This window comes from Leuresthes tenuis, unplaced genomic scaffold (assembly GCF_036924035.1).
Source record: "Leuresthes tenuis unplaced genomic scaffold, fLeuTen1.0.hap1 SCAF_16, whole genome shotgun sequence".
In the NCBI taxonomy this organism is placed as follows: domain Eukaryota; kingdom Metazoa; phylum Chordata; class Actinopteri; order Atheriniformes; family Atherinopsidae; genus Leuresthes; species Leuresthes tenuis.
Window position 1 is genome coordinate 23,146,521 of NW_027325370.1, and position 25,625 is coordinate 23,172,145.

General features: G+C 43.5%; 1 protein-coding gene across 7 annotated transcripts in view; it reads left to right on the forward strand.

Annotated features, from left to right (window-relative positions):
- The window catches only part of camta1a (calmodulin binding transcription activator 1a), a 280,700-nt gene that overhangs the window by 249,107 nt on the left and 5,968 nt on the right, over window positions 1–25,625 (forward strand). For 3 of the 7 annotated variants that reach the window (XM_072366794.1, XM_072366792.1, XM_072366791.1), the window contains 15 exons: window positions 2,560–4,877; window positions 6,707–6,833; window positions 7,050–7,184; window positions 18,050–18,243; window positions 18,418–18,614; window positions 18,705–18,783; window positions 18,879–19,227; window positions 19,335–19,810; window positions 20,543–20,721; window positions 21,102–21,345; window positions 22,197–22,268; window positions 22,377–22,397; window positions 22,498–22,697; window positions 23,057–23,131; window positions 24,456–24,486. In XM_072366794.1, the coding sequence (XP_072222895.1) occupies window positions 2,560–4,877; window positions 6,707–6,833; window positions 7,050–7,184; window positions 18,050–18,243; window positions 18,418–18,614; window positions 18,705–18,783; window positions 18,879–19,227; window positions 19,335–19,810; window positions 20,543–20,721; window positions 21,102–21,345; window positions 22,197–22,268; window positions 22,377–22,397; window positions 22,498–22,697; window positions 23,057–23,131; window positions 24,456–24,486 (4,697 nt within the window). Of the gene's footprint in view, window positions 1–2,559; window positions 4,878–6,706; window positions 6,834–7,049; window positions 7,185–10,177; window positions 10,569–18,049; window positions 18,244–18,417; window positions 18,615–18,704; window positions 18,784–18,878; window positions 19,228–19,334; window positions 19,811–20,542; window positions 20,722–21,101; window positions 21,346–22,196; window positions 22,269–22,376; window positions 22,398–22,497; window positions 22,698–23,056; window positions 23,132–24,455; window positions 24,510–25,625 lie in introns of those variants that run through there. The other 4 variants (XM_072366796.1, XM_072366790.1, XM_072366795.1 and 1 more) reach the window with 4 other exon arrangements.

Consider the following 25,625-nt stretch of genomic DNA (forward strand, 5'->3'; position numbering starts at 1 on the left):
GTTCATTTTACTTTTGAGAAGCTTAATTTCATTACAGTTTCAAGGGACGTGTGGTTTAATCGGGCAGAAACTGGTCTGTAAAGATAGTTTCAGACAAAAATGTACAACTCTGCATACTTTTGAAACTAAATTATATGTAGTATAAATAGAATATTTCAATTAAATCAGAAAAACTCCCATTTTCAAAATCACCAGGGTGTAAATAATGTAAAAAAAAATTTAATGAGAAAATTTGGAATTTTATCAACGGATTGATTCAATTCCATTGAAAAAAAACTTGGCTAAATAACCTGCTTATTTAATGCTGGATTCCATAGTGTCCTTTTCAGGCGAGGGATGACAAAAGACGCATCATAACTGGGCAAAGTTTAGAAGCGAGGCCGATACTTGTGCACATGCATGAGTGTAAGTAGAATAATTCATCGTTAATGCTAACATCTCGGTAATGATTGTTGCTGTTTTAGCCTTTCAAATGAAATAATCAGTTTTAAAACTGCTTGCTTTACATCATCAAGAACCTGGCATGCTGAATGACATTCAGATTACGTTTCAAACTGGTCATCAGATGACTTATAAAGTGGGCTCCAACCCCTGATCAAAGGCGGTGCGTGGGTTTTTTTATTGAACCGAGGTCGTCAAAATGATACTTATACTTGAACAAAATGACACGTTTAACCTGTTCACTAGTTAATAAGAAAGTCTGTGTGAGAATGAAGAGCATTAAACACTGCTGTTACACACAAAAAATGCAAGAACAAAAGTTCTTGATATAGTACAATCTACGACTGTGCAAATTACTGACTGATACATTTTGAAAGGTTTTGCCTTGCGGACACATTCACTCCCTAGAGTGCAACAAACGAGCTGATTCAGGGTCCTGAATCAAGCATCGTGCAGTGCAAAGACACTTTTCATGTGTAAACTCAAGTACAGAGTTGGAAAAATGCCACACAGCCATTTCCACTGCAGATGAAACCATCCGCTGGCACAGCACGTGCACCTTTATGGACCACCAAAAGACCTCTGCTTGTCCATTATTGACAACGTGAAATACCTTAGATGTCGAGCGCAGTGCCATAGCTGAGGAAGATTTCATTCACTTGATTTGGTTTAACAATGTTTTTAGTTGTTCCATTTGGAACTATCACCCAAGTGTAATGACATCATGTAGGACCAGCGCGTTTATGTCCTAAGATTTGGATGTATTGCCCCATGAAGCTCAGGACCCTGTGCGGTTGCGCAGTTCACACTTCAGACACGACAGTTCAGGGTGACACTGGGTGAGTGGGGTAAAAGTTACAAAAAAATACAAACGATGCATTATCTAATTAAAAGAGCACTGATTTGCAGACAGTGACAAATTTAAGTAAAGTAAACTACGAAATGTGTACTTTTGACATTAGCCTGTAAGGAGAAGTGTTACTAAAGTGAAAAGTTCCACAATCCTAACTCTCCAGTTCATGGTGACTCTTGACATTATGTCAAAATTCATAGAAACAGAATATCAAATATTTGTCAGAATATACTTACATTATATAAATGATTGTAGAGCAGTGCATTCAAAGATAAAACATGAATGATTTAATATAAAAATGTATAATAACAATTGAATATAATTCAGTGTGTGCGCTGGAGAACAAATGCTTGTTCATCCTGAATTTGGAATTTCTGTTACTGTGAATTTGAAATTAAAGATGGTACAACTGGTCAGTTTTAAGTTTTTAGGTTATTTTGTCTCAATAACATGTCTTCTTTTGACGTTTTGTTTCATTACATGTTTTAGACATGCAATTTCAGGTCACTAATAACACTGTTTTGATATCAGTAACAACTCATATTAGTTAGTGAAACATTTTACCTGTCTTCTATTCCCGTAACTGATTATTCTAGCTTCCATATTCCATATAGCTTTCAACAATTTCTATATATTGTGAGGTAAAGGGTGACTATTAGAATGTATTTATGTGGAATTCAACCCATAGTGTCCAGGTTATTTTAACTACAAAAATACAACAAATAAATAAACGTGCCTGATTAAACCACCTATGTTCGTGAAGCAAAAAAAGAACAAATATTATTTCTATAGTGTTTCTTTTTTTTCTTTTTTTCTTTTTTTAGATTTGCAAAAACATCATCTCTGGCAACTTTTCACAGTGCCCTGATCTAAGATCATCTTTTTGAACCCTAAAGCTGGTCAATAATCTAGTTGAAAATGTTAAAACTGTGGTTAACTAGCAAGCCTTATATATGTATTTTTATAAACAAGAGACCCCAAGTTTCATGTTTAAGTTTAATATGACAAGCCATAGGGAACTTCAGATTCAATTCACAAAATAAAGAAAGATGGCTAGCTATTTGACTCTTACTAAGTACTAGATACTACTAACAAACTTGATGATCCATCCATTGCCTTTGCTCATTGACCTTCGTATTGTATAGTTTGTCATATATGGAAATTAAGTGAATGTATTCATTATTTTGATACCTTCCTTTTTTTTTAAGTCCCTTCATCCAACCAAATCTGCAACCACTTTTGCTCTGTCTGCCTTTTGCCTATAGGTGCAGGGAGCAGTGTACACCACAAATGCAACAGCGCCAAACACCGCATCATCTCCCCCAAAGTAGACCCCCGTTCAGGGGGCTACAGCAGTGCACACTCTGAGGTACAAAACAACGATGTGTCTGAGGGGAAGACCGAGCACAGTGCCCATGGTGGAGCCAAAAGCTCTGGGGGAGGCAGTGGAGGGGGCAGCACCAGGGAAAAACGCAACGGCAAAGTCCACAAGCCAGTCCTTCTACACCAGAACAGCACAGAGGTATCATCCACCAACCAGGTGGAGGTCCCTGACACCACACAGAACTCCCCTGTGTCCATTAGCAGCGGCCTCAACAGCGATCCAGATATGGCTGACAGCCCCGTGGTGACAGGCATGAGCCATGTGGCCTCTGTCATGTCTGGCCTGTCCCAGAGTGTCTTTATGCCTGAGGTCACCGGGGACCCTGTCTACAGCATGTCTCCTACTGGGGGCCCCAATACTCACCTGATGGGTGCAGATGCCACTTCACAGGGCTTGGTGCTGTCTGTGACTGCTGATCGTCACAAATTTGCCTTCCCTGGCGGAGGAGTAGGGGAACCTGGAACAACCACGGCAGGAGACAGTCTGTCTATGCTGTCCACAGCTGGGGTGTCTGAGGAACTGGTGCTAACCAGCAGTCTGGACTCTGGAACCATCAAGATCCCAGAGACTAATATGAACTTTGACCCCGACTGCTTCCTCAACAACCCCAAACAGGGACAGACCTATGGCGGCAGTGCATTGAAGACAGAGGGCAACTCCTCCTCAACCTCCTCCTCCTCTGGTGGCAGCAACAGCACCAATGGCACTCTGCAGCGCTCCCCCACCATGTCAGACAACGGCTACACCTTCAGCTCAGCTCTTGTGAAGAACATCAAGACAGAAGACACATCCTTTGAGCAGCAGCTGGCCAAAGAGAGTGGCTACCAGGTGGGAGGAGTAGTAAACTGTGGCAGTGGGGTGTCTGTGTCATCTGGTGCTGGTTCGGGTCAGGGCAGCCTCAGTCTGACTGCAGGAGGCTCCCTGCTTGCGTCCGGTGGGGGTCTGAGTCCCAGCACTACCTTGGAGCAGATGGATTTCAGTGCCATTGATGCCAAGCAAGAATATACCTCTAGTGCTACCACAGTGAGCTACGGCCAGGCCCTGTCCAGTCCTCACATGCAACACCAGAGTCGTTCGCCAAGCTTCTTCCTCCAGGATACTTCTCAAACCAGCCAGACTCAGCAGGGGAGGCCAGGCATGGGCCAGAAAACACATCTGATGGAGCACAACTCCCATGACTCTGGGGCTTATATGGGGCTACAGGTGGTGAAAACAGACTCCCCTGGCAGCAATGGACACCTTCATCACCACCATCAGGCTCATCAGACTCAGCACAGGGCCAACTGCAATGGAGGCTCGCCCACAGAGGGGCCCAGCCAGGCTGGCTCTCTCCAACTGCTGCAGTACCAGGGCAGCTTTCCTGGGCTGGGCTCTGAACATGAAGAAGTGGTTGGTCTTGAGCAACCTGGCAGTGTAAATTCAGCTCAGACTGGAGCCACAGAAAATGGAGCTGACAATCTGCTCAAGCCAGGAGATCACATTCAGGCTTGTGGAGCAGGGAATGGAGAGGGAGGAGGAGCAGAGCACTACCTGCAACAGGCTTCAGATGGTGGCGGGGGAGGAACAGGGGGCGCAGGTGAAGGGGTAACAATTCATAATGGAAATAACAGCAGCGATGGCAGCAACCGCACCCAGCAGCAACAGCAGATGCAGCCTCTCCTCCAAGGCACGAGCATGGTACAAGGACTCTACAACGCGGTCGGAACCCACCAAGGCCTGGGTGGAGGAGCCAGTAATGGAGGAGCAGGAGGAACAGGCATGGAAATCAGTCTGGACCACTTTGATATATCTTTTGGCAACCAATTCTCAGACCTCATTAATGACTTCATCTCAGTTGATGGCAGTGGGGCTGCCATGTCAGCTGGAGGGGCCCTATATGCTCACCAGTTGGTCACATCTCACAGCTCTGAAAATCAGAACACAGCTGGTGGGGGCCCCCAGCAGGGCCAGGAAGATGGAGGAGCCAGGGGCTCTGGTTACAGCCCCTCTGAGCTCTGCCTTCAACCTTGCTGCAGCCCCCAGTCTCTAACTGGAGGGGCTGGAGCAGGAGGCAACACAGGAGAAGCAGGCTCATTGTCATACATGAACGTTGCAGAGGTGGTCTCTGCAGCTGTTGCCCAGGGGGCTCTGGGAATGCTTCAGGCCACAGGCCGCCTCTTCATGGTCACTGACTACTCCCCAGAGTGGTCCTATCCCGAGGTGAGTGATAGTATTTTAAGTTCTTATGATTTAAATAAAGTCAATTAGTGAAAAAAAACCATAAAATTAATGGTTAATGAAATATGTATTGATTAGAAAAAACTGACTCTAAGTGGTTGGGCAGGAAGCCTTTGAAGAAGTTGAAAGTCCTGGGTTTGAGACACAACACATGTCACATTACTGCATGCCATCCCCTCTCTCTGTCCACCCTACTGTCACCCTCCACCATCAAATAGAGACGACTCCAGCCCAGACCTTAAAATGAATAATGACAACACATCAATCTGCGTGTGTCATGAATTATTCTCCAAAACTCTAGATAAACGGAGGATGGTGAGAGTAAACAATATGTGTAATTGTGTAAAATATGCTCATTCTTAATGTTTCAAAAATATTTTAGTTTCCTCCACAAAGCTGAACTTACTGGCAAAAATTGTAATTTTTGTTTTAAATAATCTTTTGTCTTCAAGGAGCTTTTCTCTAATAAGGAAAGAAAAGAAATACTTTCTGCTGTAGCCTTTTCCCACTGTGGTCTGCATGAATTCTTGTCACTTGTGCCAGAGCTTATCTTCTACAGGAGACAGGAAGACATTGCCGCCTCACATTTTTGTTCCTTTCACTTGTACAGCTTCGGTTTGAATTTCCAACTCTTAGCTGTACTCTTTCTGTCATAATCCAGATGACGAAAGCTCTGACTCACACAGAATATTGATAAAGTCATCCTGGTTTCTTTGGAACCTCTTTGGAAAGTCAGCAAGCTCTTTGCTGACTTTTCGCTTCACTTCTCAGGATACATACAAAGTATTCTCTCCTGTGATCAGTAGAGCTTTGTAAGGCTGAAGACACACTGTAGTCTATAAAAACATACCGATCTCTTGGAGCAGTCAAGACCAAAATTGGAAATGAAGGGGTTTAGTTTAGTTTAGGTTTAGTGCTTTGATAATAACACACTTTAAATAAAGCTCTAAAAAAAGAAAGGCACTGGTTTAAATGTGGTACTAGCTGTCTATTTAGACTGATCCACAAATTGAGTAACAGTGCCTTTCATATGTATGTTTAGATGCTTTTCTTGCAGTTTTCAAATGGCTTTTGATTGCAGTCATGCCACATTGAAAGACTGACAGCGTGTTTTTTTCTGTCGTGAAATTGACAGAATTTGAATTTGGCTGAAGAAGGAAATACCACATTTTCTAGGGCCAGTTTGACTATAACAACAACAATGACTGAATGAGCCTTTATTATCTGTACGAGAATCAGAGGAGAGGAAATGCATCTTACTTTGTTGCAGTCTGTACAGTTCAGCAAAACAGAATGGTTTGATCACCACATGAACACCGTAGATTCAGCTCTTTGCTGGTCTGCATTTGCTTTTGGCACTCTTTTTGAAGGATTTTCTACTGATGATAGGTAGCAAGAGGAGCCTGTGAATACGTAGCATAGTGTTGGGATTTTTGATAGATAAGGTTGGAGAAACAAAAACAGTCTAACATTTGCAAGTGTCTGAAACATATGAGTTCCAAAGAAATACCGTACAAAGATTTGCACACACTAATATTAAAACTATCCGCAGTAATACCCCCATTCGCCCTCTGGATGGCACCAAAACACGGCGGCGTTGAGTGAAGGGTTTTTAAGGAGTACGAACAGTGAAATAACACTATATATCCACAAGATGCCAGCAGAGATCATATAAAGTAGTTTTTTTCCTCACCTCGTTGTCTTTCCTATCTCCTCTCTCTAGATGGCAGGCTAACTGTTTTTAGGAATTCTTAAACCTGGTTTGATGGGTTGGCAGTGAGTTTGTTTAATTCACTGGTCATGTTTTTCAGGGTGGAGTTAAGGTGCTGATCACTGGTCCCTGGCAAGAGGCCAGCTCCAACTACAGCTGCTTGTTTGATCAGATCTCAGTCCCAGCCTCTCTCATCCAACCAGGAGTGCTACGTTGCTACTGCCCAGGTAAGACAGGGGAAAGCTAACTTACTTTAAAGACGTTATAGAGGAGGTTTAACCATCAAAAGATTCAGAAACCATCATAGTAGCAGTAGTTTGTAGTAATGGTCAAAAGCAAAGAAATGCATGAAAGACTGGACTGAACCAGGCATTAGATATGAACAAATCTGTTCTTATAGTGTATACATTGTCCTAGTTTCTCATTTTGACTTCCCTCCCCAGCTCATGATACAGGTCTGGTAACGCTACAGGTGGCCATCGGTAACCAGATCATCTCCAATTCTGTGGTGTTTGAGTACAAGGCCCGCGCTCTCCCATCACTGCCATCATCTCAGCACGACTGGCTCTCTCTGGATGGTAGGTCAACTCCCAGTTTCACGTTTGCTTTGGTTCTCTTGAAATAATTTGCATAATCTCTTTTTATATTTAGTCATCTTTTTTCTGTTTTACTTTACTTGTGCAAGTTTACAGAGCGGTACTTGCAGTTTGCCCACTTTCCATTTCTCATTTTTGTGTCTGGTTCTTCAAATATCCTGTGGATTTGTCTTTTTTTTTCTTTGCAAATATTTTTTTGTAATATGTGGAGCATCATCAGTACAAACCATCTCACTTTCATAACCTTAAACTATATTTCATGTCCTTCTCTTCCATTAGAGCCCAACAAGTGTGCTTTGGAAATAAAATCCCAAAAGATAAACCATGATTTTAATCACATGTCGCATGTAAATTCAGATTATATAAACATTTCTTTTTTTCTTTTTGAAATGGGCCTTTTTTTTTTTTACTCTGTTTGGATTAAAACATGCTTGACATGCAGCTTGTATTTGAGAGTGGCATTTTAGTTATTTCATCCTTGAAGGTAAATGTCATCAAAGAATCACTGACTTGGCCTTTCGTGTGCTGTGATTTATTCTTTTGTCCTGTTTCAAAATGATTGATTCAGTCTAATTAATAACTAGAGCAACCGCATGCAGTAAAACTAACAAACCAATTTTATTGGATTAATAAAAGATAACTATTGTGACTTTGCTTAATATGTATTTATTACGTTGATATCAGAAAATAGTCCTGGTAATATTGTGATATTGCTTAAACTATATGTCAGAACCAGCTGACATAAAACTGACTCCTGTTTAATCTCTGTTAAGTTTGCTTCAATGCGATTTTTTCACTTAATTCTGAAATGTAAATACTGCATTTACCTGCTATGTTTAAAGGTATATCATAAAGTCCATTTAGGGATTAAATTTAATCTGTGTGTCAGGAGACCTGCATGTTAAAAAGAAAGTGATGCACGTGTAAGCTGCCGTGTGTTTGCATGTGTGTGTGTCTGCTGCTGGGAGATATATTGCTGCAGTGTTTGAGCATTGACAGGGTAAAGTAGGGCACGGTGAGGCACGGGCTCACAGGACAGCTGCATTGCAGACGGCCCTTCAGGGAGTGGGAGTCAGTAATGGAGACCTGCATGGCAGCTCCCATACATGGCAACACCAGTAGATCCCTCCGCCATTCATACCCTACTGCCTCACTGGCCCATTCACAGAACCAGTTAAGGAGGAGCTGACTGTCTCAGAGAGAACACAGCCCACCCTATTACCTTACTTATATTAACTCCTTGCCTGCCATCTCTTGCAATTTGTTTTATTGTGGTCTTATATCTCTATTTGAATGTAGGGGCATGCGGCAACCAGCAAGGATTTTACATAAAATTTATATGCTTCACTGTTTGTCTGGATTTTAATCCCTGATGCATCCAGTTATGTAATAACCAATAAATAATATGTGGTCATTGTTGCTGGAAAAATACAGGTCAGAGGAATGCTTTTAGCATTGTCAGACAAGCAGAAATAAGTAAAAAATGGCATAGCAGTGGTCACCTGTTCTTTACAGTTTGTGTGCAGGTGAAGTGAAAGCATGTCAAACTAATGAGGTACCAGGTCCGTGTTTGGTGTGTAGACCTGAGTGTAGCGCGGAAAGATGGGAGAGTTTTTTATTCTAATAGCGCTGTTTGAAATACTCAAATGTGCTCGCTCACGTGATGCTTTGTTATGCAAGAGATGAATGTACCTCCAGGATCCAGCTGGAGTTGATGGATAAGCGTGTGTGGCCGAGCGGTTCAGCACCGCACTGAGTGGACAGCGACTGTTGCGCAGAGCGCGCTGAAAAGCCACGTGGGTTGACAGAAGGATGGTTTTCAGTCGATCCGTTTGGATCTGTGTGGAGTTGCTCACTCTTGTAATCACATTCTGCCTTCACTATGTAACTTATTTCAGAAGTAGGGCAGGGCGCAATTATGTGCTCTAAATTACGTCGATAATGTCCACCAGAGAGCCACAGCAGAGTAAACAAGAAGCGCTGGACATTCAGCGGAATAATGAACTTCCAAAACTCTCATGTGATAAGGTTTCTGTTGCCTTGACAAGCTTGTTGCCTGACTGACTAGAATAGCTAAGCTGTTGCCATTAGGCTACGTGCCCTACGTGTCAATATTTAGTCGGAGTCCGCAGCGGTGGTGCTGAGCTCCTTGAGTTTGTTCTCTCATGGACGACTAACTGTGCTATGATGTGCTAATGGCACAGCTGCCTGCCTGCCTTGATTTGTCATAATGCAGAGTGGGGGAAGGGGCGCTTTTCTCTGCAGCACTGCAGGTACGGAGCCATGGGCAGGACAGAAAAGCTGTCGGAGCTGCAGAGCACTATCGTCGCCCCTCTAAGTCACTGAGCTCAGATCCCACGACCCGAGCCGAGAGAGGGGTTCGCTGGCAGCCAGCAAACTACAACCCCGCACAGCGACATGCTGACCGTCAGAGATTAGGGGAGTGTGTTTACAGTAGTGACTCTAAGCCAAACTACACCGGCATGACAAACGGCAGACAGTGTATCCTACACACAATGCAGGCGCGGAGGAGTGGGCGTGTTTGGGTAAACATGGTAAACTCCCAGCAAATTGAACAAATTCTAGTTTCAGACGGCTGCTGAGCTGGCTGGTAAAAAAAAAAAAGAAAAAAAAGAAGGTGAATCTAGACGTGCTTTGAACGTTTTTTCTGACTTTCTCCAGTGTGGAAAAGACTCCGTGAAGGCGCACAAACTAACAGATACACGCGCCGAGAAGAGCCGACTACATCTGCTGGACCGATCATTTTGGGCAAAGATGATAACAGCCTCAGTAACAACAATAGGCGAATGAAAGGATCGAGTTGATGGGAACAGGACCGCGGCTCGTGAAGGAGGCGACAAGCGGGAATTAGGGCGTCTGTTTACCGGCTGCACGTGCGCACAACGTTTCCGAGCGGCGGTATTTGTCATTTTACTGCAGGCTGGGGTAGCAGCGACTACTTGAAAGACTATAGGAAAGTGTGCATGTGTGCGAGGTGAAACAAGTGAAGAGGAGGAGGGGGCTATTAGAGGAGGAAGAGAATGAGCGGTCTTCCTCTCCCTCTTTCCTCACGTCGCTCTCTTCCCTCACTTTGTTCTATTGTTGACGAGTCCTCTGTTGAGAGTGAGATTCAGTCTACACCAAGGATATATATTATTTTCTATTTTTCTCCGTTGTAACATCATGCCTTAGCCTGACCGGGGCAAAATCATAATTTGAGAGAAATGCAGCCTTGGTTGGACTTCTCTGGGTCAGGATGCCAGTGAATGACACCTGCATTTCCTAACAGACAAAGGGGCTGTGTTTTTTTTTTTGTTTGTTTTTTGGCTTTGAGGTGGACTCTACCAGTGGAAAATAAAATAGAAGGTTAGAAGTGTTAAGCTCAACCTTTGGCTGTAGTGCTGTGCTGTGCTGTGGTTGTGTTGTCTTTGGGCTGATTTCATATTCTGTGCGTTCCATGTGTTTGCCAAGAAGTTCCACGTTTCTCTGAGCACCGCATGCTGACTTATTGTGTCTTACTGTAGCCCCGCGCAGTCAGTGCTGTAACGGAGTTGTGAAGCGATCGTCTGATTTGGCCACGTACTTTAGAAGTGTTTCATGCGACTCACGACTTGTGCTACATGCTTCAAGGCACCCTCGGAAACGAAAACATTGTTTAACTTGCAGTGCGCCTTTTTTCTTCTTCTTCTCACCCAGCTTTGATGCTGTTACGCAAAGCCCTGCTTTATGATTTCTCTCCTTCTTGATAGTTTTATTTGTTTTGTCCGAACCACAGGGTCGGTGTGACCCAGGCTGCTGCGAGTGCAGTTTCACGTGTTGTTGAGCGCACGGTAGTCGCTCTAGTCCTAGCGCATTGCATTGCATTGCTGTCGCATCCTTAAGTGCCTCTGAGGTTATCGGGGCCATGTGTGCAGCCGGTGAAAACAGTCACTGCTGTTGCCACACAGGTCAGCGCTCATTCAGCGCTGACCTCGACAGCAGCATGGACACATGACAGGCAATATGTCGCTCCACCGCATATCCACGAAGAGCTCCTTCAGACTGTGTCGTGGTGCTGAGCTTTCCAGTCTGTTTAAATTCTAAACATACATTCATCTACCTGTTGCTCATCTTTGAAGTGTTCCTGTGTCAGAACTATATGCATTTCCTACTCTAGCAAATACAAGCTGCAAGACCAAAGTTGCAGTGTTTTTTTTTTTTTTTTGTTCACATCTCACACAGGCTTAATGCATGTGCATGCCGTAGTAATGGAAACTAACAATGTGTTTGGGGCCAGTTTGAGCTGAAGCACTTTCAGTCTGACCAACCCGAACACAAACATTTCAAGTATATCGGTGGTAGTAGTGCTAGCAGTGTGGTGGCAAAATGAGTTGCGTGGTTGTAGCAGGAGTAGCAGTCAGGAGTTACATGTCTTACCGATTAAAGATATTGTGGAACTGATATTTCAAACAGTCATATTGTGGTGGCAAATGCAGCGTAAGTCTGTAATATAACAGCAGCATGATTAGTTTATACAGTAGCTCTTGGAGTTGTGCTAGTTGTATTCATGAAAGGCGCAATAGCAGATGTAGTTCTCGTAACAGCAGCAGTGCCATGGGGATGCTTACACCAGCAGGTGATAGTTCACCTCCAGAGGATCAGTTTTAAAGAGATAGGAGCATGAGAGAGCAACTGCCTCTTCCTGCACCGTGGATTGTCATTGTTTATCATATAAATAAACTTGCCTCACTTCACATTTCCACAGTATTTAGCAATCATCCCAATTATCCCTGCATTTTACTTCTCTCGTGGATAAATTGGCTGCTGGATTTATTCATTATTTTCTTTACAGTAGTGGCACTTTATTTGTCTAACTTAAGAAAAGTCCATTTTAGTGACAGTGTAATGACAGTAACACATGTTCGGTCTGATCCGAGTCAGAATGATAGTTATGTAGCAGATTCTGCCTCTCTGCAGATTATCACGTGTAGTTTCTAACAGTACAGTCACTGTGAAATGTTCAGAGACTTTTAGAATAAATGCATGTGTCAAAATATGTCAACCATGTGAAATATTCATTATGCAGTGCACATCAACTGTTAGAAGCTCCATTTTCGTTGATATGTCAGTTTTACGAATGCACTCATATCTAGGTGCAGGTTGATAACTCTTGATTTGTTAAATGAATGAACTGAAATAGAGCGGGTAACATGCCCATAGTCTCAAACCAGGTATCAGTCGTACATCCTTCAAAATCCTGTCTTTAACTCTCTGATCTCTGTCTCTGCTCACTTTCCCATCTGTCAGCAGTTGTTAAAATGCATGTGCGACATGCCACAGATAGGATTACAGAGTGTGACAAAATACTGAACTTCAGGTGCTGTGCTGAAAAGATTTAGAAGGAAGCCAGAAGAGGCTGAATAGCTTTGTGAGTGCAGTAAGCCTGTCTGTGTTTGGAGACGTCCCGTCCCTTGAGCTGTTGGATTTTATGTTAGATTTGAAATACTTTCTCCACTCATCAAACATTTGTGGTCTCATATGTCGTAGTAGTATGTAGCTGTTTATTCAAATAAACAAAAAAAAAAAGTAATGAAAAGCATTTGTTACTGGACGTCTGTTTTTGAAAAAACCCACAGTGCTCTCCTTTCCAGGAAAAGAAAGCCAGTACCTGTGTTACTCTGTTAGTGTGATTGCAGATGACAGTAAATCCCCACGGTGCACGCTCTTGGCATTTTACCGTCAATGTGACACAATGTATCTATTCTGTGTTCAAACTCTACTCATTTTGACCTATACAGCTGGATAAATGCCACTAAAACAGAGTAAGAGCTGAGTTGAAGCACTTTGAACTTTTTAAATATGTTTACATGCTTGGGAATGTGCTGGTGGAAAACAGGCGTAATAATTCAGGTTTAACAGGTATTATTATTCTTGATACGCAATTTTCTTCATTCAATACAATTGTAATTTGTTGACATACAACTAGACAGGTATGACAATGATGCGTGTGGCTTAACTTTTGTTTATGCCTTAAAATGAAAAGGCCAATTGGCTTGTCTGTGAGGAATTTCTGCTGTTTTGCACAGGTTGCAAGTTGACGTCAGAAAGATGTGTAGAGTTATGTGTATGCTGACACAATTGTTCTGGATTGAGTTAGTGGGTAAAATATGTTCACTTACCTGACAAAAAAAAAAGCTACAATGTTTTCAGCTTTATAATGAAAAATAAACAAAGCAAACCTAAATATGCATGAATGTGGCAACTTTTTCATGTAGTCGCTGTGGAGAGATTGCATTTTCTTACTTGAGAGGTGTTCCTCCAGATAATTCAGCTTCTTACCTCCATGGTTACCTAATAGGGAACTCTGAATTACCCCCTGTGTAAATGTAAATTAATTTGTCTGTTTGTGTGGAAGCCTTGAGATCAATGGTCCTGTCCAGGTTGTTCCCCGCCTCTTGCCCCACCTGTGACCCTGAATAGAGTAAACAGTATAGCGGATGGATGGATTTATAGATTATCCCTGAAACACAGTTTTTTTTGGTTGTTTTTTTTTCTTTTTTTTTACTGCTATTACGTGCAGTAAAAACCTTTTTCTTGGAGCAATTCAACTCTTCTGCCATCTCTCTTCTATCATTAACTAAAAGTGTGAATAGTGTGTCTTTGAGCAGCACACAATCATGTGTTCCAGCTGTGAGGGCTGCTGCCAGATGGCCTGGCCTCTTCCTATGCACAGTCACAAATACCAGCCCCTGTCAATCACCTCACACAAGAAACCAGAGGGAGGCTGGCCTCTGGTCTTTCCATAGGGTAACGTGAGAATTTGACCGGGTGCTGAAAGATAATGAGGTTCAACCTCGGAACTTGATTGGCATGATCAGAACCAGAGGTTGAGAAGTGAGGATTAAAGATGTCACCCTCACAGTCTATTTGAAGTAAGTTACCCTGTAAGCTCTTTTAGGAAGAAGGGAGACTTTCTTAACAAACACAATGATTAATCCAAAAACAGATGGATAAACTGACCTTCGGTGATTCTAAGAAATCTGCGCTTACTCATATTTCTGAGACACTCAAGCTCCAGTAATAGTTCTCTTGCCCTCATCCTTGACATTTATGAGCAGGGAAACTGGATTCTCCAGCCTGCCTCTCTGACACCCTCTGTCTTGGTGTCTCCTGTAATTTCTGCCCTTTTCCTCGCCTGTTTTTTTTTTCCTACCACTCTCCATCATCCCCCTCAGTTCCTCTCATCTCACTTCACCCTTGTCCTGTCCTTTCTGTCCTTACTCTCTCCTGCTGTCTTCCTTCTCCCTGCAGTCCATTCTCACTCCCATTGTGCTCCACTGTGTCTTAATAAGCAGTGTCGTCCTTCCTGCCCTCATCCTTGTGTATATCAACCTGGAAGCTGCTGCCACGTCCCAGAGATAAGACAGATCAGATGGGGCAGGCCTTTGTGGATCGAAGCCTCGAGCACATTTAATAGGTCCTCTGCTCTTTGCTTCTCTAAGAGACGTTAGGTCTTTTTGGCAGCGCGCTGCCATGAATAAGAATCTACAGCAGAACCAATGTGAGACTTGAGAGCCAACCTAAATGAATTGCTGCAATCAGACATTACATATATTACAGTCCCCCTGCTGTGGTGCTTATGAGTGAAAGAAACTTTCTGTTATTGACTTGTGAGCTTCCGAATGAAGGTTTTTTTAATCTGCAGTATATTTTGGGAACAAGTCATGGGTCAGTGTCTATATCAGGGTGAAAACATCAGTTATATTTTCTAATAAGCATCAATCCCAAGACAAGTGGCAAATTTACTCATTTGCATAGATTTCACTTTTTAGTCAAGGCGGCTGCAACTCTGTTAGAGGACCTATAGTCCCATATTCCCATCCTCTTCAGGCTTTTGTCTCAGAGAAGAAAGATTCTCTTCTCACTTATAAGGGAAGACAAGTCATCATTTAAAGGTATTTCACTGTAGAGTATAGTCACTGTAAATTAAAAAATCACACTCTTGTGTTTTTCAGTGCACTATAATAAAAGTCCTCTCTTAGCTCTTTTAGCTGTAATCATTAAAATATTATATATCATTATAACAGTCTATAACTCTCCACGGGATAACCTGCTCCGGAATGAGTTCAGTTAAACAGAAGTGTGAGACCGAGCATAAATTAAGTGTTGTTATTTATCCAGGAAAGTGAGCAGGTCTCTCCTTTTGTTTTTTTTGTTGTTCACTTTGGATGAGAGAAGTAAGTGAGGGTCTGATTGCACCATGGGATAACTGCTCCAAAAGCATGAAACGATTCATAATACTCAACGAGAGCGAGACTGAGTCTCATCGACAGAAACTAGACTAGACTTGGCTTTTTATGGCCTACCTGTTTTGTGACAGTTCAAGTTCTCTAATACAACGATGGTCTGCTGCGTTCTTGCAGGCGATTGCGTATTGTCTTTTAAAAAAACATGTCACAGTCTGCCCCAAATGTGTGAGAGTGACCACGTCTGCTGCCACACACCGTCACAAGGGAGTAAACCAGAGTGAGGGTGGGAGTTAACAGCGTCACAGAGTTGTTACAGAGCTGTTTGGCTGCTCACCTTCCCTGTCTCCTCCCACTCGTCTCTACCCCGTCCTCCCTCTGCAGTGGACGTGCATCGCATTTGGAGCAGCTGGTGGAGATGACATCATCTGCACTGCAGCACACTGCAGCACTGGGTCTGAACAAAGACATGTCAGCCTACTGCTAACTATCCCCCCTCTTTCCCTCCGTCTCTGTCTGTGTCTCTCCCCCACATATCAGCCGGAAGGAAAGGAAGAGCAAAGCCTTGTATCAAGGCAGGTTCTAGGGCCGTGACTTGTCTCAAACCATTGACTCCGCTCCGACACATGAACTCAGTCTAGAATAGGCTGGCAACCTTTCGCCTCTCTAGCTTCCGCAAGCCACTGCATTGATAGGTGACGATGGATCCAACATTGTGTGAAGAACTGCAGACACTCTAGGCAGCGTTCCTGTTTGATTGGAGAATGTTCTGCTGATCAGACAGCATGCTCACTTAGGTAGTCTACAGCACAGACAGGAATCAAAGGCAGGGACCTCATTGTTGTTCTTTCAGGCCATTATTCACAGTGCAGCATTCTGTCGCTGAGAGCAGCAATATACCAGCTAGTGGCATTACGCTTTTCTTCCCAATGATAGAAGCATTTTGACCTATTTTACAGTGGCTTATTGGAGGTCTCACTGTGACATTAGCTCTCTGTGGAGCCTGTGGGCGAGACTGCCAAGATACCGTAAAGCGCAAATGTCACCAAGTCGTGCTGTGAAGGCTCCCAACTTACAATCATTAGGTCCCTACCTGGGGCATCAACACTGAGAGAAGAGAGTAGGCCAAACACACAAGAAAAGATTTATATATTATTTTTCAATTGTTTGTCTCGACATGTTTTTCTTGTGTACTGAGTCCTTCTCCTCCCCTTCATCAATAAGCCAATAGCACACAGGCAGGCCATACGCACACAGCCATGTTCCTGTCGCCTAGTTACCGTTCAGCAGCAGGTTGCCACAGAAACGGCCTCATAGTAGCTAAATGGGGAATGCTAATGCAGTCTTCTATACTCCCTGCTGCAGTGGGCTCTCTGTGCCCATCCCAATCCACTGTCTGTACACAGCATCCTTTATGTGTGTACACGCACCCACATACTCACCAAGGGCTTGTTGTTTGTTTGTGTGCCTGTGAGTGTTAGTGATGGGGGTTTCCTTAATTTTTCATCAAGCCTTGTGTGTATAGTCTTACATTAACTTATTGCAGTCTTTACATTTGTGTTGATTTTTTTTCTTTTTTGATAATCCTTCAAATTCATTTTGGGCAATATTACAGTTATCCTACCTAGCCTGTGACAGTATGCCCGATTTGTCCATGTTTGTTTCAATAATAACAGTCTTTAGAGGTAATTTATCCTGCTTTTAACTCTTTTTTTAAAAAAAAACAATATATTCTACATTTGTAACATACTTTATAAAATATTCTTTTTGTTTTTCTAAGCTAAAAACCTGAGCAGAATAAAGCAATGCGACTTACTCTCACTGACACAGTGCTTAAAGTAGCATCTCCCCTTTTAAACAGCATTTAAATTCTCTCAAGTCGAATGAACCTCCATCCATCTTGATGTATGGTAAAGCTGGATTTTCAAGGACTCTAGATAGGTGCATAAGTTTTGATTTATTCTATACTGTCAGCTTCTTAGTCCTTCTTCCATACAAGAGCACGGAATAGGGCTATAACAAAGTGTACTTAATCAGTTGGAGAAGGCCTTCAGCTGTTCATACACCCCCACTCACACCCCTCCCAAAGCTTGTCTGAAGTGCTATGTGAAGGGGTGGGCACATTTAACATGCCCCCGCTCATTGGCCTGTCTTTCAACCTGTATTAGTCTGCTGGAGCCGTGTTTAAGTGCTGTGAGAAAGATGTTTAATGATAGGAGTCATTAGCAGATGACGGATGGGCCTTGAGGATTATTTTTGTGTGGCCAGTTCTTTGGAAGAAGTTAATAGTTGATGCTTTTGTTGTCTCTCATATTCTTTGGGGTTAAATAATAATGATTAGATTTTTGCATGTTACAGCTTTAAGTGATTAACTTTCCCGTAGCTTTTTTGTATCTCAAAAACAGACTTTGTGATGTTAAGCCCCAACTCACTGCCAGAGTCTCAAATCTCCTCAGAGCAACATATTGGTGCAGCTTGTGGTGCATACTGTGTGATCATTTGTCTTGTCAGGATTCAGGGTTGTTTGTGCTAGTACTTGCAAACAGACTTTTTTTCCCCCTTCACAGTTGAAGCTGCTTGTCTGCTGACGTGTTCTTCTGCTGTGTCCCACTGTTTGCCCAGATAACCAGTTCAGAATGTCTATCCTGGAGCGCTTGGAGCAGATGGAGAGGAGGATGGCAGAGATGGCAAGCCACCAGCAGTCGAGCACTGCAGGGAGTGGCGGAGCTGGGGGGGGAGCAGGAGGAGCAGGAGGGGGCGGAGGAGGTGGAGGCAGTGGAGGAGGTGGAGGGGGAGGCAACAACAGCCAGTTACAGGTAAAAAGCCGCGTCATGCTGCTCATGTCAGTATGTTATGGTTAAAGCCAGTCATTGCACACACAACAACACACAGCAGGCATGCTGTGCTTTGCCAATACTGACTGACACATTATTTCTTTAGTTCTTGTTAATGAGCAAGGAGTAGTAACGTGGTCTTTTTGTGTATTCGAGTGTGCATCTGGCCAGACGCAGGCCAGCAGCTCCTTCGAGAGCCGCGTTGTGGTGGTCTGTGAGAAGATGATGAGCAGAGCCTGCTGGGCCAAGTCCAAACACTTAATCCACTCCAAGACCTTCAGAGGCATGACACTCCTTCACCTGGCTGCTGGCCAGGGCTACGCCACCCTCATTCAGACACTCATTAAGTGGCGGTGAGAGCAAAATTATCTACAAACTGTGTAATGGTAGTATGCTGCAGCAAATATAAATGAGGTGCTTATAGTTTTCTCTCTTGCATCCAGTACTAAGCATGCTGACAGTATTGACTTGGAATTGGAGGTGGACCCTCTTAATGTGGATCACTTCTCTTGCACTCCTCTGGTAAGAGAGCTAAAATCAACATCTTGCAGTGTTAGCAAAATTCTAGAAATCCTGGTTTGCCACTATTTTAATATTGTTGCAAATCATCTATCCAGATGTGGGCATGTGCACTGGGTCACCTGGAGGCAGCGGTGGTCCTGTATAAATGGGACAGGCGTGCCCTAGCTATCCCAGACTCCCTGGGTCGCCTACCGCTGTCGATTGCTCGCTCTCGTGGCCACACCAAGCTGGCTGAGTGTCTGGAGCAGCTACAGAGAGAAGAGCAGCAGCCACCAGCCTCTCTACCAGCCACGACTCGTATGTCTTTTTCCCCTGCCCCTGAGGCACCCACCACAGACAGCTGGATGGTCAGCTGGGCAAATGACAGCATAGTAGCACCCAGTGGCAAGAAAGGAGGTCCTGCCACCACCACAACCACATCCAGCACCGCCAGTCTCAATCCAGGTCAGTGTGGTGGAAGATCCCTTATTTTCTGATGGTTTGCTACCAACAAAGTCTTTGTCAGTGTGTTGTCCAACTAACTGTGTTGCATTGCGTCTTTTTTTTTGCAGACTTGAGAAGACCCAGGTCAGAGCCCTCTAACTACTATAGCAGCGAGGGCCAGAGAGACCTCCCACAAGCTAAGAAACATAAACCAAACCCTGAACTGTTTCAAACACGACCTGACAAGGCCATGTCTGTTCCTCTGAGTCTGGAGCAGCAACAGCTCCACAAGCTGTCCACGAGCACCAAAAGCCTGTCCTCAGAAGGTCTGAGCACAGACAAAGGTCTGTCCACAGGAGGAAGTACTGGAACAACCAGATGGACCTCCAGAGAGAGTTTCTCCTGCAGCAGCTTGGGGAGAAAGGCGCTGGGGATCAGTGGGAGCAGTAGCCTGGGGAAGGAGAAACTGGTCAACCGACTGAGGCAGCGCGAACAGCTAGGCATGCTGGTAATGGCGGACAGAGAAATAGCTGATTCAGAACTGCTATCATATCGAGAGGATCTGGAGAACCAGGATTGTCTCACACAGATGGACGACCTGCAGGTGAGCAGAGAAAATACAAAAGGTTACTTGGCCATCTCCTCGTGTTGAATCTGGTAAAAGTACTGGTACAAATAACTGATATGGGACAATTCATGTGGCTGTAGAAGACTGTATTGAAATATAGTAAGATTTAACAACTATAAAGCATGACACAGATGATGAAAAACATCTGGCAGAAAAATTACACTCATCTGATCTATTTTTATACATCTTTTTATGCAAAAAGTGCAGATATGTATTAATGAAGAAACAGTAAGGAATGTCTCCTCTTAGAGGATTCTTTTATTTTTTATTTTTCATATGATATACAGTAGAGCCACGCAATCATAAGTAAACATTGGATCATACATATTGGATCATACAGTACCATGCCACCTATTTAATGCAGGCTTCCTGCATTAGACAGGCAGTTTTTAAACCCCAGACCAACCTGGCACTCTGTCAATGACCATCACTGCATAATAAACTCTTTCTATTGATCCTCTTTCATAGCCAGGGGATCCCTCCAGCCATCCGTATCTGTTGAGCTACCGCTACAACAGATGAAGTGCTGGATTAGAAATTTTAGCCTCCAGCAATATCCACTGTCATCATTATTACCTTCTCTGCTTCCTTTTAACCAACATTTTTGTCACAGCGCCAAATGGTTAAACCTGCATAAGTTGACTATGTACAGATACGACACAGGGCGAGTGCTCACTTCAGCCATCTTTGTTTTTCTCAATAAAACAGGTAAATATGATGACGCTGGCAGAGCACATCATTGAAGCAACGCCAGAGAGAATCAAAAGAGAGAACTTCACGACAGCGGACTCTGTGCCCTTAGACACATCAGGGGTCAGCAACACCATGAACTGGCTGGCCAACTATCTGGGAGATGTAGAGCAGCTGCCAAGCATCATACATCTACGGTGAGGAACACCTTTGAGCGGGAAATATAAATAAAAAGTATATATATAAAAAAGTTCATTTTTACGTGCCATGTTACACTCATTGATGAGAAAAAAGAGCAAAAAGAACATTATAAAGAAGACTTATTTAAATACATCCATTTCTGAGGAACCACTTTTGAGGTTTGAATCCTTTGCCTTTGAAATCTGTAAACCGATGGGATGTTGGTTTTGCTTTCTGTGTTCTGACGGAGTTTTATTTAGAGCAAAAATTATACAATGTAAAATTTGTAATTAATTGTGATGTGGGAGTTCAGCACAAAGCAAACATTTTAAGTTTGATACACCATTCATTATGAACAAAAAAGTGAAAATTGTAACCTAAAATCTCCCTTCCTCAGGTCTCTGTACAATGAACCCCTGACCCCATCATCCAATCCCAGCTTGAGTCCTGGGGGGTCTCCACTAAAGGAGGGGTCCCTGGAGAGGTCAACAGTCCCTTCCCCAGCTGACTGGAGCGAGTTCATCAATGCTTCCAACAGCAAGGTGGAGCGAGATCTGGCCCAGCTAACCCTGTCAGACCCTGAGCAGAGAGAACTTTACGAGGCTGCCCGCCTAGTCCAAACTGCCTTCCGCAAGTACAAGGTACAGGCCTCAGGTCCCAAACACTGTGTGTACTGTAGCCCACAGTGATAGGGCTGCAGGCTTAGGGTTGGTGTAAATAGAAGGATTTGTTTTTGGCCTAACGTGATGGAGGATTCACTGTTGTTTGGTCACAGTCTGTGGAGTTCTAATGTTTGCAGTGAAGTACAGCCTTTGTGTGATAAGGTTTATGTCAGGTTTTGTCTTGAGATGCACTGTCTCTAATCATGATCAATATGGATTACATTTTTCAATCTCTGTCTTTGTCTCATTCTCTGTTCCTTCGCTCATAATCTTAAAACAATATCAAGAGAAACTATACGAACATGTCCCTGTGGTTTCAGCATGGGAAAGGTGGCTTGAGCAGAGCATGGCCTTGCTTAGAGGAGCTGCACTGTCCCCGTATCCCTGCTGCACTTAGGCACAATTAAGCTAATGTGCTCCCACTCTGTCTTTCTCTTTCTCAGTTAAGGGTATGGCGCCTGCTTCTGCCTGTTTTTAACTAGCTCTCCATACACCAGCCCTTTTTCCTCTGCCCAATCCAAATCCTGAACTCCCTACCTGCCCTTCTGATACTTTAAATGAGTTTTTATGTGACAAACTGTTCACTGTCATTCACAGTTGTCTTTGTGCCCATCTGCCAGCTGACACTGAGGTGGCTCTCTGCTGGGCAGCAGTTTACTTCCTCCACCCTTTCACAGGTGGTTGGTCTCCAAGGCTTGGTCTCATTCCAGGGTGGATTCATAAACTAGCTACCAGGACACCTCAGGAAGACAGAGCCACTAATATCCTTTGTGGCAAAAAACGCAGGTTCTCCTGTAACCTCTCACCTATCCCACTCTACTCTCCAACAGGGGCGGCCACTCCGAGAGCAACAGGAAGTAGCTGCTGCTGTTATACAACGTTGTTACAAGAAATACAAACAGGTAGGCACCACAGTGCACCGAAATGTTTCAGACAAGCTCCAAGCTACATCTGAGTCTGAGAACGTTTTAGTGCATTATTCATAACGTTTCCCTTTTCCTGTTTGCAAGCTAACATGGATAGCCTTGAAGGTAACTTGCCGGTTGTGCTCTTCTACAGCCTGAATTCAAAGCACTATTGTGCTGTTCGCACACAGCAAAGTATGATATACTGTTTTGTTCTTGTCCGCAGTATGCACTTTATAAGAAGATGACGCAGGCCGCCATCCTTATCCAGAGTAAATTCCGCAGCTACCACGAACAGAAGAAGTTCCAGCAGAGCAAGAGGGCTGCTGTGCTCATTCAGCAATACTACCGCAGCTACAAAGAGTTTGGCAGGCTGAAGCCCCACCACCGTGGGGCTGCAGCTGCCCTAGTGCAGCACAAACTGAGGTACACACTCAGGCCCACGCTGCATTAGAGCCAAATACCTGAATATATTAGTCGTGCGACAAACAATAGGATACTGAAGAGAGTAATTTATCATACCACATATTTCCAAAATGACAGATTACTGGACTTGTCTGATGGACTGAATGATGATGGATGCCTTGAGTCATTCATTACCATAATCATACACAGAAATAAGCTTTAGACATGATGAATAGCCACTTTCCATTTGTTAAACATAATGTGCTTTGTAATAACACCTGCCACATTTTCACTGAATGATGAGGTAAACTCAGCTGTAGTTCTACAAACAATTGTTTGCTGGACAGTAAGATGCTGCCTTCTTTCTGCTGTTTTTGTAGAGGTAGTCTGCTCACAAAGAGGCAGGATCAGGCTGCCAGGAAGATAATGAGGTTCCTACGACGCTGCCGCCACAGGTAGGCTCCAACACTGACTCACACACATGCTGAGATTCTAGATAGAATTGTACTCTCAGTCTTACTGCAAGGGCTGGTTCTAATATTCCGTTGAAATTTTTGGTAAGATGTATTAGAAATACCACATTATGACAGAAGTGGGTGCACCCCTGTGCAATATCACCTAAATGTCAAATTGTCCTTTTTTTTTTTCAATTGCGTGTTCGTATGCCATGGTCATATGTATAGCCAATTATCAGACAGTTACACTGACATAACAGGTAATTAAGCAGCTATGGGATTTGGACTAATCCCCATACGGTTATGTCAGAAAAAGTTCCCATCTTTCTGCAAAAGTACTTATTCCAAGGAAGAAGTAACTATAGGAAGGAGTAATTGGCCACTGCTCCTGCTACTCGGACACAAAAAAGAGGGGGTTCTGTCTTCAATAGTTAAAAGACATGTGGAAGCTTCTGTGGTCGGAAAGCACCCAATGGAAAATGGACCCAAGGGAGTTTCCCTGACAACTAAAAGACACTGCATATGGTCTGCCTCTGTTGTTGGAGTCTTGCAAATGAACATGATAAGAAGTCAGTAGAAACTGGAAACACATTTATTGGTCAGTTGAGAACAAGATCATATCTTGGGTTCTGACAAGGTCCAACATTAAGTCTACCTGGCCAGGACTGCCAGAATTAATGCATAGTCCTGACTGTGAAGCATGAGAGTGTGATGATGTGGGACTGCACGAGTACAAATGTTAGGCATAGGGATATATACAGTAAATATTACCATGATGGCTGTGGATGTACCAGAATATATAATATGTATATACCCAGCCAGCAAAAAGAAGTGTATTAACATTGTTTCAGAAGAATGTCAAACATCTCTTCAGAGATTCGAGCAACGCAGGCATCCTTCATGTCAAAGAAGATTGTTCTGTCATCTTAAACAAGGTTGGACATAAGAGGAGGCAAAAAAATGAAAGATTTGAATCTCAGAAATGAAAGGTGTACTGACTTTTGTGACTGTTCAAATTAGCAATAATGGAATCAGAGTGACATTTTCAGTCATTTGACATTTGGGTGACTTTGCGCAGGGGTTAACTCTCTTCTGCTGTATGATGTAAAATGGTTTAACTCTGTCCATCTCTTCTTTTCTGCTTTGTTTGATGTATTTGATTTATTTTTGTTGACAACAATCGGTGGTTAGAAATGTTCCTGACCCTTAAGCTCCACCTCCCTCCCCCTCACTGTGTTTGGCCCCCACCTGTCCTCGCCCCCTCCTTCACAGTGCCTACTGTGTGCTAATAGCTGTCTGGTATTGTTTTGCTGTTTATGCCAAGCCCCTTGATGGACCATAGACTGTTCAAGCGGGTGAGTGCAGCCTCAGCAACTCAGTTCGTGCCTACCTTCTTCTGCCCTCTCTTGCTCTCTTTCTGTCTCTACCTGTTCATTCTGTATGCCTTTTTCTCCCTTAATCCCTCTTATGTCTCACTCTCTCTCTTTAGTAACACAATTATCTCCTCCTGAAGCCTCGACTTTGGCATTTTCTCCCTCCTTTCCTTTCTCATTTCCTCTTTAGCTCTTTCTCCCCCACCTCCCCACCCACCCCTCTTCATTCTCCATCACTGTTGCTTGATGCCTGCTTGCATGACGGCTGCCGACTGGAGCCACAGGTGGACTGAGACGCTCAGATTTAGAGCAGAACCTATCTCAAACTAACAAAATGCTTACGAATGACTATGTCACTGCAACAGTTACTAGACATGTCTCTGACTCTTTATCTCTGTCTTTCTCTCCTTGGAAATTACTTTTTTTTTCTTTTTTTTTAAAGCTTTGTGTGGTTATGCAGATGGCCAGTTTGATAGTACGGGAGGCTTTTTTCTCAACAGTGTTTTATCCTGCTGCATGTAAAGTGGTGACAACTATGGGCCTTGCTCCTCCACGTTTAGGCATGCTATATGAACCTGCTGTTTCTCAATTAGTTGCCTTTGTTGCTGGCTGGCTGACTGTATGCTCTGTTTCTAGCCACGCGACAGACTGCGAGGGGGACTTAACCCCTCTAAGTTCTGTTTAATGAAACTGTGTGAAGCCATTTAAGTCATGTGTCCACCAATTCATCAAAACACATTGCCAAATCGAAAGCAAAAACAACACTGTACACAAATATAGACCTGAATCAGGAATACAAAAGGAATCCACATCCCATGAACATTTAGCCTCCTACATTTAGCTGTTGCGTTCATGTTACATGTTACAGGTGTGACTGTTGATGGCAGGGTTGTCTTCTGCAGGCTGTGATAGAATAGAGTGCACAGTGAAAAAAACAGCAGTCTCCTCCATCCACTGGGACTGCAACTTAGTGTTTTAACAGATTCACAACCACACCAGTTCAACATGAGAAGACGCAGGATATAAAGTCACAGTTTGCGCACATGCTTGTATCTACATAGTTTGACTCAGTACATTTATGTTGTTGTGTTTGCCTGCCCTGAAGAATATAACCAGAGCAA